A 17,842-nucleotide genomic window follows, 5' to 3' on the forward strand; every position below is an offset into this window, starting at 1 on the left:
CCTTTGTCTTTACTGGTCTCAGCTCACCTCGCCAGCTGAGTGTGGCACAACCTAAACACAGTTTCTGAAAACAGAGCAGCTAGAGTTACTTCTAAAGCGCTCTCTTGGGGATGGATCAAGTCAATCTCTGTTTATGTAATGAAGTCGGGAGCAGGGGTCTGCTGCCGTGCTCCGAGGACAGATTCCTCTGGTGTTGTCTTTCAGGGTAAGGGCTGGATTTAATAAGCCTGGGTTCTGACTCGCTTTCTCCTGGGCACAGCCAGCCCACTCTAAGCGATCGTTTTGAACTATCTTTGTTGAGGTTCTGTTAGAACTTCTTTTAAGCCAATTGGTTTTAGTAAAATCAGTAGGTTTATTGTGGAAAATGGGCTACTGATCACCTTTACCTGATAAAAAAGATTTAAATAATCTTTTTAAAAAATCATTGCTACTGGTATTCACTCTAGTATGTGTTATGGGGAGGACTGTATGTATATTTAAATAATTCCATCTTTCAAGAGTACTTACATTTTAATTTAAGTTAAACTTTCAAAACAAATTCTGTTGGTTTAGCCTCATCTCAAATACTCATGAAATTCTTCCTGTTTTACAAAATATTTATAAAGTATTCTTGAGAGTGAAATCTCATAAAGATATTTGCTTTGGGACCAGAGTTCAAAGGAAAGTCCGTTTGGTTTTGATTTGGAAACTGTAAAAACAAAATACCCTCAAAATGGCAGGGTGTGAATTGGTAACTTCAGTTTCATTGCCGTCCGCCAACCCCGTCCCCACATGTTTCCAATTAGAAGCCAAACATGCTAGCTTGGGCGAATAGCATAAGAAAAGATTTCTGTACTTTTTTCTAGTTTTTTTCCTGAGAAAAATAACAAAATCTCAAATCCTTTAACTTTAATTAAAGAAATAACTTGTCGTTTGCATGTTGTTTAAATTTGTGCCGTTAAACATGTACTATTCAAAGGAAATTCTTACATGTTTGGAAATGTGTAGTGCTGAATACATAGGGATTCATATATTTCTTAAAATCAGAAAAGGAAAATTATTTTAAAGAGACAATAAAGCTATTAAGAAATTAAAATCACATGTTTCTGAATTTGCTCTAATCGAAGAGTGGACCTTTTAAGTTTGTAAATTTGTGCCTGCTTCTGGAATTTGGGAGAATATTTTTAAATTGTATAATAAATACTAAAATTTTATCTCTGATCAATTGTATATTTCACTGTAAGAAATACTTTGATGGAAATGTAGGAAGACAGGAGATGTGTGTAATGAGATAAAAGTATCTATAATGAAATTTTAAAACCATGACTTTCATAATATTCTTCTAGATAAATACCAAATTATAGATGCACAGAGGAACTCGAAAGTTGCTTCAACACATTATTCTTTATTAAGAGGGTAGATACTTACTGGCAGTCAGTTTGGCTCTATGGAAATTGGCATTTGTTCAGAGAGAAGATGGAGCTTGTAACTACCTAGTGTTACCCTATTTGAAGCTTCCCTAAAGCATGACGACGTAGGACCCAGGGCTACATAAGTAACTGTAAAGATGAAAAGTTGGTTCTTTTCATCTTCTGTTGGGTGAGGTTTTGATAGACACGTTTGGGAGCTCCGGGTGAGGCAGCTCTGGAGTTCTTAGATCTGGGGTTGCTGGTGTGAGTGCTCACCCCACCCCCACCCGAGCCTCTGGGACACTGCTGCTCCAGAGAAAGCTGGAGCTCCGGCCTTTGAGGTCCACCAACTGCTTGTTGCGTAGCCGGCCTTGCTCATGTCAGTATGCTGTGCGGCAGCTCCTCTGTGGCCGGGGGCAGCTCCTCTGTGGCCGGGGCAGCTCCTCTGTGGCCAGGGGCAGCTCCTCTGTGGCCAGGGGCAGCTCCTCTGTGGCCAGGGGCAACCTGAGGCCACTCACCTCGCCCTGGAGGCCAAATGAGTCCCAGTGCATTTGAACTGAGCGTTGGCAGTTCACGTCTTGGGACCTGATTTTGTAAATATGTGGAAAAGACTGTGAATATTTTAGGTAAATACATGGACTGAGAAAAGGAAGTGAAGCTGACGCCTCAAGAGTTCATCGCTGCCACTGTATGGTATGTGCATGAAGAGATAATACCTATTTAAGCATAGCAGTTCAAAGCCAGCCTGGGCAGGAAAGTCTGTGAGACTCTAAATCTCTGGTTAACTCCCAGAAAACTGGAAGTGTGCTGTGGCTCAAGTAAAGTGCTAGCCTTGAGCTGAAGAACTCAGAGATAGGCCCAGGCCCAGAGTTCAAGCCCCATGACTGACCAAAAAAAAAAAAAAAAAAAAGAATGGCAGAACTGCATGATAGATATGAATTCAACAAACATCGACTCATGCAGGTGCCCTGTTATTGTGCAACACAGAAACTATTGCCAGGTACTAGTGGCCCACACCTGCGGTTGATACTGTTCAGGAGACTGGAATCTGGAGGTTTGGCACCGACCTGGGCAGAGAAGTTCATGAAAAGCCATCTCAGAATAACCAGCAAAAGACCAAGCTGCTGGGGGCATGGCTCAAATGTGGAGGGCCGGCTGAGCAAATAGTTGAAAGTCCAGTATAGAAAAAATAAAAGTAACATTTATGTTTAAGAGGCAGAAAGTTGAAATATTATTGGCAGAATGTACTGCTAGATTCCGTGTGCATCCATCCAGCAGTCATTTACTGAGTAGGTTTTGGTACACATTCATAAGCAACTTGTACTTAGAATTCCTGGTCCTACATTCTGACAAGGAGTTCTGTATGGACATAAATGAATAAGGGAATTAACAAAAATGTTAGACGTTGCTCAGCCCTGTGGAAATACTCTGGCAGAGAGGAAAGATGGCTTCACAGCTGAAGGCAGCGTTGGCCCTCTGGACATTGCGAGGGCCAGAGGAAGGAAGAGTCATGACAAGTCCTGAGGTGTGAACAGGCCTGGCATGTCCCAGGAGCGACAGGGAAGCCATGTGGGCACGGTAGCAGGATGGAGAAGGGGGTGTGGTCAGTGACGTGGGCCTTACACTGTGTCAACTTTTTGGATTCTACTCTAACTTGAAATACTGCATTTTAAAGTAGATGGCTGGGCATTTAGCTCAGTGGTGGCCCAGGGGCTGGGGTGAGGCAGGGGAGTGACTGATAATGAACAACGAACGTGTGGTGAAAATGTGATGATGGCCACAGGCCTGAAACACAGCAAGAAAATACTGGAGTTGTATGCTTTAAAGGGATGACATTGTATATGAACTATGTCAGTAAAAATATTACAAACATTGATTGATGCTAGCACCATTTTCCTCCCCTCTATCACTAAATATGTTTCCCTTTTTCTTTGGTTCAGATTTCTAGCTAGGTAGATCTTAACTGAGGGAAATTGTTTTAGTAGGTTTTTCTTTTTTGTTTGCATATTTGGTGAAATTGTAACTCACATAAATAAAATCTTTCTATGTACATGCATATTTTACATTCTCTTTAGATACTTGTATTGTTTGTTCAGTAAGTCCTCATAGTCTGATGTTTTCAACCTCTGCTATCAAAGTGAATGTAGTTTTTAGGCTGAGTTTTGACTCTTTGGCTAACCACATAATTTATGATTCTTTTATAGGATAGAAAATTAGATAGTGATAACTAACTTTTTTTCTTCCTAGTATGGTCTAAAGCATGAAAGTGAGAAGAATACCCTATTTTATTCCATTGACCAAAACTAAAACTGGAGTCTCCCCTTCCGTATCATCTAATCTTAGCAAAAGATTGGATTTTTTTTTTTTTTTTTTTTTGGCTAGTCCTGGGGCTTGGACTCAGGGCCTGAGCACTGTCCCTGGCTTCTTCCCGCTCAAGGCTAGCACTCTGCCACTTGAGCCACAGCGCAACTTCTGGCCGTTTTCTGTATATGTGGTGCTGGGGAATTGAACCCAGGGCCTCACGTATACGAGGCAAGCACTCTTGTCACTAGGCCATATCCCCAGCCCAAGATTGGATTTTTGTTTGTTTGCTGTCTTTTTTTTTTCACTCACAGCTGTGTTCTACTGTTTGAGCCATATTTCCATTTACAACTTTTTTGATAGTTAATTGGAGATAAGAGTCACACGGGTTGGCTTTGAACCATGACTGTCAGATCTCAACCTCCTGAGTAGCTAAAATTACTGCTAGGAGCCACTGGCACCCAGCTGGAAGAGGTTTTGAATATTTGTTTTTTGTTTCTTTTAGTGTTTTAGATTTACTTAGTGATTCCTTCGATTTTTGTTCTATGACGACCTAGAAAAATTGAGTGAAGTATTATGTGATCTTATTTTAATTTTTTTCTTACACCTGTTTTTAAGGAGAGAGATATAGCTTGAATTTTACAAATAACCTTAAGTTGTTTTCATTGGTAAGAAAACCACTGAATGTTCCAGCCATACTTTGAGCAAAACATTCACTCTACTAACTTTGAATATAATACCACTTAGCCAGTTGGTTTTCTTTCAAGGCAGTTTGTAAACATGACAAGATTCTCTTACTTCAGTTTCCCCCAAGGACTTTGAACTGAGGGGCTAGCTCTCATCAAACTTGTTTAATGAATAATGAACATTAAGCATTCCCTCCTGCATTTTTTAAGCTGGCATTTCACTTGCAGGCAGGCATATTATTCTGAGGTGAGCTGCCTCTGCCACAGCCCAGGTTGGCACAGTGCTGAGGTTTCTCTGATTCTTGTTGTGGTATACAGAGGCCCCCAGGGAGTCGAGAGCACCTCTCTAAGCCGTTCATCTCAGTCAAAGAACGCTACAAAACACTACTGGGTAAGCCCTGTCTACCCCTGTTGGACCAATTAATGTTTTGAAAAATGTACTTGACAAATATGTGGTAACTCAGACCTCTTAGTTACAAAAAAGTCAGCACCCTAGGAAAGAACTAATCTGCTTTTTACCTCATTGTTCCAATGTGAATGAGCTACTTAGAGGTTGATTAAATATTTTTTTTCTTACCACAGGAAAGCATGTGCAAATCCTTAACTAATTACATTCTTAATACAAACATTTCTCATTTTCTTACAATAGTGAAAGGCAGGGTAGCTCTCAAATCCCTATACTTTTCCTTTCTGTGATGGGGAGTGTCTCACTTGAGCTTAATGCTCCAGCCAGGTTAGCTTAGGAAGCGGGACGCGCACTGTGGCTTACTCCAGGGCCCTGTTCTGTGGTGGCCTGCGCCTGCGCGAACCTCTGAAGTATTAGAGCCTGCACTTCAGAGACAACCATTGTTTAACCTGACTTATACATCTGATTCCCGGTGATGAAACAGAGGTCAAGATGTCTGTATTTCTGACCTTTTAGTGAGATAAATGTTATAAAAACAATTAAGGATAACACTAGTAACTCATTGTATGAACAGATAGTACCTTCAAGGAATGCTGTAAAAATTTGGGAACTTTGAACAGTTTTACCCTTTCACACCTAATGAATTTTATATGTTCTTCAGTACTGTACAACTCTAACATTACTGTTGGGTTATCTGTCATGGAGTGAGGGTTCAGCTAATGGTCACTGAGTGTTGTTGTTTTTGTTTATCATCCTTGTTAAATCCGGTCACAGGTGGTTATGGTTGATTCTGCATATCTGCATGGAATGTTTCTAGGGAAAGTTCAGTTTCCCTGAATGACATGACTGTACACGTCAGTAGGTCAGCTTTGGCTTCCATCTTAAATTAGGAAATGGTGTTATTTGCACATTTTGGGTTTTCACTTTGGGGATTATTGTTTGCTTTTTAAGATGAATATACAGCAAATCCTTGGTGTCTGCAGCATTGTGGTTCGGTTATGGAGGAAAGACTAAGTGTTCAGGATCATAGAGCTCAGTACTTACTCAAATCCTTGGATACTGTACACATGCTAGATTTAAGCATCCATACTTGAGATTGTGGCATTACTGTTATACAACTACTGTCATTCTTCTCACCCCAAACTAGATCTTCTTTCGTGCTTTTCATCCTGAGTGCTACGGGTGCTTGATTCCATTTTTCTATAATACCACTCATTTTTCCATTAAAGATAGGTCCACCTTTCAACAAATCTAAGACTTTCACTTTATCACTTAAAAAACTGAGCACAGACCAGGTGCCTAGTGGCTTACACTTGCAATCCTAGCTACTCAGGAGGTTGAGGTCTGAGGATCAAGGTTTGAAGCCAACCTAGGCAAGAAAGTCCATGAGACTGTTTATCTCTTAACCACCAACAAGCCAGAAGTAGAGCTGTCACTCAAGTGGTAGAGTGCTAGCCTTGAGCATAAAAATTCATAGTTGGCACACAGGGCCTGAGTTCAAGCCCCGGGACTGGCACACAGGGACACACACACCATTCAGCACATCAATGCCCCTTTTTTTGCTTGGCAAGAATTAGCATAACTTTTACCCTGATTTTTAGACATTATTTGCTTTTGGGGAGGCAGGTTTTCATATAATCAAGGGCAGGGAAACAGATCACACAGGATTTCAACACAACTAACAAACTCAGGCCTGAGGGCTACTCTGTATCACCTGACTCTCTTAATAGGTGCCCCAGTGGGAAGTTAAATTTTTTTATGTTTGGAATTTCTTTTGATTTATTTCAGTTTATTTTCTTACCCTGCTTGGTCAAAACTGCATGAAGTAAATCTGTGAATTAAGAGGTGCTTACTATGTGTATGCTTTTCCCACTGTACATTCTTGGAATTCTCTTCTCTTATGTTCTGTCATCACAATGTCAATGTGTGCCATTTCATTTTTATTAGTTTCCTTACTCATGTTGGCAATGTTTTTGTACCACGTAGAAGGACCAGAAATTTCTGCAGATGGAGAGTAATGAGAAGAGATTAGATTTACTAGAGATTAAAACATAATATAAGTCTTTAGTAGTTAAAAATATGTGGCATTGGCACAAGAAGAGACTGACAGATCAGAGTGACAACCAGAAGGAGAGTTCAGTATACATAGAAATTTAACACATTATCAAAGACGCATTTAAATCAGCAAAGGAAAGGAAGATTATCCAAAAAATGATGTTGAGGCCACTGAGTAAAAACATCTGAAAGAAATTAGGTTGGAACTTTTTCTTTACACCCAAATAAATTCCAGATGAAGCATAAATGTAAATGTAAAGTTATGATCCATAAAAATACTAGAAGAAAAGTATGTTTTTATAATCTTCAAGTGACAGTGGCCTCTTTAATTATTGTGCAGAGCCCAGATGCCTTCTTGAAAACTGATGAATTTGCTCACCTATCAGATTTCCACATGGAGAAAGAGTACAACGTAGTAGGAAAATAACGGAAACATTTACAGGAGTTAATTTCTTTAATAGATAAGAGATTTTTTAGTAAGGCCAGCAGTCTAGTAACAAGACAGGTTAATTTTATTGTGAAGCAAATGTGTATTCCTCTATATACATGGAACAACATCTTACATAAATTAAAAACAATGAAATGCCATTTTTCAGGTAGGCAGAGATGAAAAGTTTTGCAGTCTACAGTGAGCATGTCTACAGTGAGCATGTGGTGGGCGTTAGAGCTTAGATAACTAACACCACTGATGGAAATGCAAAATGGCACCGCTTCTCTGGAAAACGTATGGCACTGTAAACGTCAAAACACTTCACCCAGTGATTACTGTTCAAAGACTTTATTCTAACCCATTCTACAAATAATGTATGTATAGCAATATTGGTGTTCCAGCTAACACTCTACCATTTTTAAACATCAGTATCTACCTTCTACCCAGTCCAAGTCTTGGCCAAATTTCCATTTTTCCATCTTACTGGATTTTAGCCATTTGAAGAAGATCTACATTAGTAACTTTTAAGGCTTTAAAGTACATTTCTCATAACTAAAGATATCTAACATCTTTTTCTTGTGCTTATTAGACATATATCTTGGGTAAAGTGTTTAAGTGATTAGCTTTAATTTTTTAAAATTTTAAATAAATCAAATAAATCACTTTTCTAAGCTGTTAAAATTTTGCACTTGTTCTAGACCCAAGTCTTTTGTCTAATATATGGCTTGTATGTATTTTTTCCTAGTTTTTGGCTTATCTACGTATTTTCTTTATAGTTTTTAAGACAGTTATAATTATTATGAAGTCCAGGATACTCAGGTTTTATTTTCTTCCGTTGAGAAAAATAATTTTGTATGTGCTTTAAAAAATGTGTATACTACCAGACCAAGAACAGTTATTCATTTTTTTCTTACAAGTTTTTTTAGCCTTTATTTTAGCTTTTTAAATAAAAGATTTAGAGCTACTACCTTTGGCTACTGTCTTATTGTTAAGATTTAATAGTATATTGACAAGATCTTGTCCTGCTTTCCCTTCTCTGAATTAATGGAGGGATGAACTACTTTGAATAAAAAAAGTTCCAGAAGTAGCAGTAGAAAGTGTGACTTAATTAGCAGTTGTATATGATGAATTCATTTGTACGTAACTCTGTAATTCTATAATTACATTACATAATGTTGGAGTGCAGTCTAGACCACCTGGAACTGCCCCTTCTTGAAGGCCCTTTAACTGCGGTAAGCCAGTAAGATAGTCCTCAGTGCAGTGAGCGCACACTGAGCTGGAGATTGGAGGGCTGGGTTTTTTCCTGTCTCCTGCTTCTATTGGAATGAAGGACAGCATTGGCCTTCTCATCCACAGCCTTTCATTCCACCTGGCATGATGTGCAAAGTACAGGGAGGCCCTCGGAATCTGGTCCTACTGCACCTTTATATTGCTGCAATGACCTGCTCTTTCCTCTCCTCCAGTTACCTGCTGCTTAGCCCAACTCTTGGCTTTGCTTGTGCTGTTCCTTCAACCAGACTGCTCTCATTCCTTTCCATCCTGCCTAGACAGTCTTTTAAGCCCCTAGTAAAATTCCACCATCCTTCTTGAACCTTCAGTGGCCTCTTAAGCAAGAATGAATGTGTCCTTACACTTTATATCTAGCCTTCCCATTCGCATACACTCCAGGGCCTAGAGTAATGGAGAGCGGGGCCTGCCACTCACTTTATACCTTTGTGATACTCACACAGTAAGCTTGTTCTGTCTTTCTTTCCTTCTCCTCCCTTCTCCCCTCCTCCTCCCCTCTTCGTTAGTATATATTAATAATGATAGGTTTTCTTCACTGTGATATTTTCATACATGTATATGATATACTTTGGTCATACTTACTCCCTTTATGACCTTCTCTTGTCCCCTCTTCTTTCTGCTCTGCTTTTCACGAATAGTGTTACTTACCTTTCCTATGAGGAGCAAGATATTAGTGAGGTGCTCTTAAGCAGTATTCTTTGTGGTTGGGTTTATACTAGATAGTGTTCTTCAAACTGTGGTATGATCCGTTTGCTGCTTTGTGAAAGCAGCTTTGATAGTCCAAGGGCATCATAAAGTAGAGTAATAAGTTAACATGAGCAAACATACTAGGTTTTGCTGTTTCCATTTAGTTTGTATCATTCTGAGTTGTTTTTTTTTTATATCAGTATGTTACTTAAAAGTGAATTATTTTTTCTTTAAAGAAACTTTTTTTCTTTGTTTTTTTGTTCTGTCATTGGGCTTGAACTCTGGACCTGGGGACTCTGTCCCTGAGCTCTTCAGCTCAAGGCTAGTAGTGTTCTACCACTTTGAGCCACAGCACCACTTCCCTAAAGAAACTTTTTAATTGTATATTTCCTAGTTGAGATTGCTCATAGAATTAGGCTGATAAGATAGCATTTTTTAACACGTTAGAGTAGAATAAGTATTAACAACTGAGTACCAATTAAATATTTATGAAATTCCATTTTGGAAAGTAAGTTCACTTTGTACAATTCCCTATTGTTGTTCAATCTGTTATTTACTTGGTTTTTAAAGCTTGGTTTTGTGGTGTTCTTTTTTGTTTTATTTATTAATTTTTGCTGGTCCTGGAGCTTGAACTCAGGGCCTGGGTGCTGTCCCTGATCTTCTTTTGCTCAGGACTAGCAAGCACTGTTATTACTTGAGCCACAGCTCTACTTCCATAAAAACTTGATTTTGAAGTTAGGTATTTTTAACAATAATCTCAGCAAGAATTATTTGAATACTTAATTGTATTGAGTGTAGAAACTAAAAACTTCCAAATTAATGAGTGCCTAAAAGGCAGTGAACCACTGTTAGAGAGCACAGGGGCTGCAGGGTTGGCTTCTGGTTGACTCATTTGGGACTCAGCCTTCTCCGGTGCTCCTGGAGCCTTGGCAGTCAGGAGCTGCTGGGTTGATAATGCCTGTGCTTTTTTCTTCCACTCCATAGGGTCAGTATAGACCTTCTGACCTGCTGTGTCCCGAGACCTATGTGTGGGTGCCCATCGAGCAGTGCCTGTCTTCACTTGAAAACTCCAAGTACTGTCGTTTCAACCAGGACCCGGAAGCAGGTATAACTGTTGGCTCTGTGTTCACAATCCATGTGTGTGGCGGTGGCTCTCTGCAGGGCCTGTGGAACTTTCTGTATATTGTAGAGTGGGAATGAGTACATTTGCACACGTGTGTATAAGATGAGGAATACATGTTTCCCAGTAGACTGCCTTTTATATGCGTTGCAGGCTGACACCATTATCCAGCTCTTTTACAGTTACCACAGTACTTAAAATCTGCTCACTAGATTGATTATGTGACAAATATAGAGAAAAATAGAAATATTGACCAATTTCTGCCTAAAATTATAGGATGGTGTCATGGAAGCAAACAGGCTGAAAAGGTTTTGCAACAATACTTTCTTAGATTCCTGGTTTGTGTCCCTGTTCCCTCTCCCATTTCCAGCCTAGTAGAGCCCCATTACTTCCCATTAGACATTAGTACCAACACTAAAAGAATAGCCTTAGGCTCACACTTCCCTTTGTTCATCACCAGTGGGTATACTGTGTGCTCTTAAGCAATGGGCTCATATGCCTCACTTTTACCATTAAAATAAAAGTAAGACCTAAATGACCAAAGTATGTTATATGCGTACATGAAAATGTCATCATGAAACCCATTTTGGGGAACAATTAATGTGTTAACAGAGCCTGTCTTACTGAGGTGTAGTGAGGATTATGTAAGACAGGCATGCTAAGGTACTCCTACTTTTGTTACTTAGAAGATGAATTACGTAGATGCCACAGGCTTTTGTATGTACTTGCTTTTCTATAGTCTCGGGAGATACGTGCATTTTGTTTACTTCTCTGGAGCCTAGTACGCTCACAGTTTAAAGTAGTCCTCATCCTGCTTCTCTGGGACTTGGTCTGTGCTTTGTGAAGTTGGCATGCGTTGGTATGCTTTCGGCGTGGGTTGCTTGTATTAAACTAACATGTGTGGCTTCCCCCAGAAGGTTCCTTGACATGCCAAACTGTGCTAACTGAGCTCTGAGTCAGCCTGAATCTGCCACAGAGGAAGTGTGTGAGCACACTTCTTAGGAGCACACCATTTTCTGCTAATCACCTAGGATACAAGCAAAGCTGGAGCTGGCTGCTGTGGCCCTGTTGCGACCCTAGCCCTTGGGAGGCTGCAACAGGGACAATCACAATTTGAGACTAGCCTGGGCAGAAAGTTAGTTAGCAAGGCCCCATGTCAGCCAATAGAATACCGGGCAGTGGTGTGATCTTATCATCCTAGCCATGCAGGACCTTTAAGTAGGGTCATGGTGCAGCGTGCAGGCTAGCCCGGGCCAAAATCAAGATCCTACTTGAAAAAGAATGAAAGCACAAAGGGCTCTAGGCACGACTCAGTGGTAGGGCACCTGCCTGACCTGCATGAGGTCCTGAGTTCAAACCTCAGGACAGAACCACAAACAAACAACAAAATAAAAGAGACGAATGCAAAGACCTCTTGGAAAATAGTCAATGGAAAGAATCCAATGGGAAGACAAAAGAGCAAGGAGAGTAATGTAAGGATTTCTTTGGTCCTGAGGTGTACATTTTTCTCATAATTTTAAGATTTTCATGTAAAATTGGCTCACATAATGTATTTTGTTACCTCCTTCAAAAGCTGTTGTGGGGGCTGGGGATATGGCCTAGTGGCAAGAGTGCCTGCCTCGGATACACGAGGCCCTAGGTTCGATTCCCCAGCACCACATATACAGAAAACGGCCAGAAGCGGCGCTGTGGCTCAAGTGGCAGAGTGCTAGCCTTGAGCGGGAAGAAGCCAGGGACAGTGCTCAGGCCCTGAGTCCAAGGCCCAGGAATGCCCCCCCCCCCCCAAAAAAAAAAAAGCTGTTGTGGAGCCAAGGGTGATACTACTTCTTACCCGTGGCAGCACCAGAGAGCGGCGCTCAGGCCAGCCGGATCACACCAGGCTCCCTGTGCTGGACCCACGATAGAGTAGAAAGAGCTGTATCTCTACCACACCTTACATTATTCATCAGAATGTGATTGTGTCAGTCCTAGTTACACTGCATTGATCAAACAGATACATTGCTTTACAAATCCATTCAAATTCTCCTATGCCAGCTCTGAACTCAGGCCTATAGCCAAAGCAAAAGTTGTAGAGGAAGTATATAATATCCACTCCTCCCTCTTTCCTTGAAAACAAAAACAGATTTTCCTCCAGATCAGATTGAAGCCAGTTCCTTATGCAGAAAACTGCAAAAAGCCTTGTTGAATTATTTCATATTCACATATCAAAGATTATAGGTTCCGGGCTGGGAATATGGCCTAGTGGAAAGAGTGCTTGCCTCACATACATGAAGCCCTGGGTTTAGTTCCTCAGCACCACATATATAGAAAAGGCCAGAAGTGGTGCCGTGGCTCAGGTTGGCAGAGTGCTGCTAGTCTTGAGCAAAAAGAAGTCAGGGACAGTGCTCAGGCTGTGAGTTTAAGCCCCACGACTGGCCAAAAAGAAAAGATTATTCCAACTAAGCAGTAGTTCTAATCTTGAATTTGTTTCATCTCTTCTTCCTGCTTAATCTATTTTAAAGAGTGCTTCTTTTTCTTACATACTTATTGATTAAAGGAGTAGTAAGTTCATCTTGCTTTATAAAGTTGAGAAGATGACTGGATAATTTCTATACATTGACTAGGTATCAAGTACATATTCAGTTTATAGATTTTAAAATTACTTTCTAAAATAAGCAATCTTATGGCACAGAAGAGTTTTAAGTCTGATGTTTACAGGATGTTTTTGTTTTATCAAGAATGTACTATCTCCAGGCGCCAGTGGCTCACACCTGTAATCCTATTTACTCAGGAGGCTGAGATCTGAGGATCACGGTTCAAAGCCAGCCTGGGCAGGGAAGTCCATGAGACTGTCCAGTTAATCATAGAAAAAGCTGGAAATGGCACTGTGGGAAGTGGCACTCAAGTGACAGAGCAGTAGCCTTGAGTAAAAGGAGCTCAGGGACAATGCTCCAGCCTAGAGTTCAAGCCCCAGGACTGACCAAAAGAACCCCCCCCCCAAACAAAAAGCAGTATCCTGGTGAGTGATGGACAAATAGCGTGCTCTCTCCTGTAACTTAATAGGTTCTACTTCTCATGCAGTAGCTCATTGGATTGCTTATTGTTCATAGAGTTCACAAAACTCAAGAGTAAATTTGAACTCCTTAAAGAACACGAAGATCCTTTCCCATAGGCGGAGACTTTGGAACTTTGAAGAGAATAACTTACTGTTTTATCACCTCTAGATACTATTTGAAATCAAACTGTGTCCTGTGGTTTTCGGAAATTAAAATGCACTTCTGTCCTGGAATGTATTGAGCCTGCTGTGAAGCACAGTCACGGGAGATTTAAGTAGCAGTCTGTGAGAAATTCTCCTCCTCTCCAGGGCCTGTTTTACTTTTGTATGATCCAAACTCTGATCCTAATGTGGGCTCTAATGTGAGTCAGCATGGTGCCGTGTGCACCGAGGCTCGTTTCTCCTCCCAGCCGCCCACAGGTCAGTTGTTCTGTGTGAGGCAAGCCGAGCGCATGGCCCTCGGGAGAGCCACTGTGCTTTCAGGTACGTCAGTGGCGATGGGTGTCAGAAAGGTCACTTTCTATCCTAGATTACTCCGTGCTGCTTGAAATCCCCTCTCCCAGCACCCCGTAGACCCTTCTTGGCCCTGCTGTCCCTGTCACCCTGTCCTTGGGGATTCCATTCTCTGTAGCTAGTTGTCCAGCTAACAAGTCTGTGTAAAATGAAAACCCTTTTATTTATGCCTTTGGAAACGTCTAAAGAAATCTTGCTCATTTGTAGATCTTAATTCAAGGCTTCTATCTGTTCCACAGTTAGGAGTTAGGTTTCTCAAAAGGTTGTAGAGGAAGTATACAATATCCACTTAAGCAATTAAGCAAATGTCTCTTAGGTTGTTTTTTAGATTGATAGCTAGATATGTGTATGTGTTTCAAAAGTTCTGCATCACAACCACATCTTTCTTTGCTTGCTTTTTTTAAAAAAATAACTCTAGTTGAAAATTTGCCCAAATGTGGAGGAGGCTAGAGCTCCATGGTAGAGTGCTTGCTCAGAATGCACAAGGCACCAGGTTCAGCTTTTTAAATTGCCCAAATCCAAATGTTCAAAGCCACTACTAAGAGGAATAGCAAAATGATTGGTCCTCCTGTGCTAAATAAAGCATTAGTCATAGTGAATGGTTATGCTCTCCTTTGACCTTGTCCTCTGAATTTGTCTGTTCATAGTTTTAAAAATCAAAGTGAGTCATACTGTGTGGGGACTGAGGCTTGAACCAGGCCGGGGACCTGGGTGCTCAGGTCAGTGATACTGTGTGGGGACTGAGGCTTGAACCGGGCCGGGGACCTGGGTGCTCAGGTCAGTGATACTGTGTGGGGACTGAGGCTTGAACCGGCGGGGGACCTGGGTGCTCAGGTCAGTGATACTGTGTGGGGACTGAGGCTTGAACCGGCGGGGGACCTGGGTGCTCAGACTTGCTCAGCTGTCTTGCTCACTGCTGGAACTCTACCACTTGAGCCATGCTTCTAGTTTGGCCTTTTTCTAGTTAATTAGAGACAATCTTACAGACTGTTGAGGCTATGTTCCAGCTGCCATCCTCTGATCTTAGCCTCCTGAGTAGCTAGGATTATAGGTGTGAGTCACTGATACCTGGTATGCTATATAATTTTTTTTTATAAGTACAGTACTTTTTAGAGTTACTTTCAAAGGATGAATTAGAATATTTTTGTTTCTACCTTCAGTTACAATAGCACCCATATGCACTTTAGCTCAGATTAATGTAGATTTTATATTCCTTTGTACATACTTTGTTTGCAAGAAACTCCCTAATTTGTCTCTAAACAAGCCATATACTATTAATAAAGCTTTCACATTTAAATTTACTGTGAAAATGACAATACCTAATTTGGGCTCAGTGCTTTATATGTTCTCTCCCATGTAGACTTTTTAGGACACTGTAATTCTTCCCACCAGTTGCTGAAAATGTAACCAATGAAGGCAGCTTTTCCCTGGTTTAATCCCTAAAAGCTGGAAGGCTCCTATTTGTGTCATTTTTATGTTGTATCAAAACGAGCTTCTCTTTTCTCTTTATCCATTCTTTTTACCCCTCTTGCTGGCATGGTTTCCTGGCAGTTTTTCTGTGCTTCTGCAGTTTACCTAACATCCACTCTACATCTACCCTGATGCTGTGGTCTGAGCCTTGGTGTGAGAACTCTGAGCTCTTGACTTCGCATTTAGGTCTAACTTTCCTAAGTGAAGAGGAGGTTGTTACATGTGACATTCGGTCAGGAAAGAATGTAATCAAAGTGTTCCATAGAACTTTACAATAATAGTAGTGCTATTTGAACTTTTTCATTGGGATATTTCTCACCTGTCATCTGTACCAGCCCTATAAACCCAAAGTGAATTTTTGCTCATAGGAAAGCTTTGATCTTCATTTTAAATTAAGGCCATGTAATTCCTCAAACCTTTGAATTAAACCAAAACTATTTCTTTCAGTTTAATGACATTGCTTAATTTTTTTTTACCTTGACCCGTGTATACTTTGAAGTTAAGAGTATTAGGAATGTGTGGACTTAGATACTGTGACAGACTGACTAAATATAAATTGGTTTATTTGAGCCAGTTTGCTAAATTTACATAATACTTGTCATTTAAGATAAGTGTTTTTACCAGGCACTGTTGGCTCATGCCTGTAATCCTAGTTGAGATCTGAAGATTGAAGTTCAAAGCCAGCCAAGGCAGAAAAATCCATGAGACTCTGATCTCCAATTAATCACCAAAAAAGCCAAAAATGGAGCTTTGGCTCAAGTGATAAGAGTGCTAGCATTGAGCAAAAATGCTTAAGAACAGAGCCCAGGCCCTGAGTTCAATCCCCAGGACTAGCAAAAGAAACACAAAAATTGGTATGTTTGGGTGTTTTTTTTAAAGCTATTTGGAGTCCACATTGAACAGTATTTTTAATATCTTTGTGTGTACGCCCAGCTCTTGTTAATACCTTTTAAAAGTCCTTGAAATGTTAAATCCACTATTGTGAATCTTTTGATAAAACAAAGGGCCTTTTGCTATGTAGCTCATTTTTAAAACGACACTTTCCCAGCTGCATTCAAAAAGCCTGGGAAAGTAGAAACCACCTAGTTGATCTGTACCATTGTGTTGAGTACATGTAGTGAATGGTGTTAATAGGCCAACTCTACTCTTGGAAAGCATTCATTCTTGAGAACAACACATTGAAACTTGTGATTATCAGGGAAGACGGAGTGTTTGGAGGTTTAAAAATAAAAACAGTACTTGTAGCACTACTCTCCTTTTTTATTCACAATATTTTGTTTTAAAAATCCGTTAGAGGAATAATTCCAGCTCTTAACACTATTAGAAAAGGATGAGTTAAAAGCTGTATAGACAGCTCTCTGGCTATAGGTTTGAGCCATGTGGAAAACGCCTGAGGTAGCCGATTAGTTCTGAAAGACTTTAGTTCTGACATTTGTGAGTAAATAATGTAGGTGATGTTTTCCAGAGGCTTTCTGTATTGAATGATAGAATTTTACCTTGATGACTCGGTTTCTGCCTAGCTTGCATACCTATTTTAGCACAGAAAGGGATAATGGTATTCTTATTATAGTGTCCCTTGCACCTTATCACTGTTAAAATGGTTTGGTTCGTGGTAGGCATGAACATCAAAAGTGTTAGGTCATTGGGGGCAATTTCTTTCAGCAGATAACAAATGAATTTCTTCATAAGCAAAAGAGGACTATTGAAGGTACAGTGGACACTCCGAGGTACATGAACACATGCCATTGGGCTGCACAAAAGATGGCGGGATGTGTGATAAAGACTAAAGCAAAAAATAGCAAACTCCAACACAAGCGTGCTTAAGGAAGGCCTGTCTTCCTCTGAGCAGGAGAGGATGCGCTAGAAGAAACATAGCAGGAAGCAAAGCTTCTTCTCGCGAGACTTTTTGTGTATCTCCTTGGAAAAGGAGCTTGCTTTGTGGAAGTGGATTTCATGTTCTAGCGTAGTGTCCAAAGATGGAAATGTCACAACTCTTAGGTGATTATTGGCATTGAATTTATGACTAATAATCCTATCTTGGCAGTCGCAAAACTATTTGTAGATCGTAGCTGTCTCCAACATATCTGTAAATCTGCTCAAGTAATTAATCTCGGCTGTAGTTTACTATCAGACCAAATTCTCCTTTCCACACAAATCATCACCTGAGGTTTTTACCAGTTACTGAAAAATCTAGTCTGAGCATAGAGCATGAAGGTGAAGTGCCTTGCTTTCTAGAATTTTCACTTGCCTGGAGACTAGTTCAAGACATGAAGCATGAGATAGACCTTCCATTCCAAATAAGCCCACATCTTGATGAGTTATTTTCATTATCATCATTTTATGTTTAGTATGAATAATTTAGTAGAGTTTGTGAAGATTTTAGATCGTTGGTATAAAAGTGGATCAGCATCACACAATATGAATCTACTGTAACCTGGTTAATTTCATTACTTATGGTGCATTGA

At 40.3% G+C, this 17,842-nt stretch overlaps 1 protein-coding gene and 1 long non-coding RNA gene across 2 annotated transcripts in view; one reads left to right on the forward strand and one right to left on the reverse strand.

The window, feature by feature from the left end:
* The window catches only part of Ate1 (arginyltransferase 1), a 104,505-nt gene that overhangs the window by 66,512 nt on the left and 20,151 nt on the right, over positions 1-17,842 (forward strand). Inside the window, 1 exon segment of the mRNA XM_048338099.1 lies at positions 10,225-10,345. Coding sequence (XP_048194056.1) covers positions 10,225-10,345 — 121 coding nt within the window.
* On the reverse strand, positions 419-2,141 carry LOC125345982. The gene is made up of 2 exons (XR_007209830.1): positions 1,893-2,141; positions 419-1,811 (listed from the first exon to the last, which is right to left on the reverse strand). It is a non-coding gene; the product is annotated as an uncharacterized LOC125345982 (long non-coding RNA).

Source organism: Perognathus longimembris, chromosome 2 (genome assembly GCF_023159225.1).
Source record: "Perognathus longimembris pacificus isolate PPM17 chromosome 2, ASM2315922v1, whole genome shotgun sequence".
NCBI classification, from domain to species: Eukaryota; Metazoa; Chordata; class Mammalia; order Rodentia; family Heteromyidae; genus Perognathus; species Perognathus longimembris.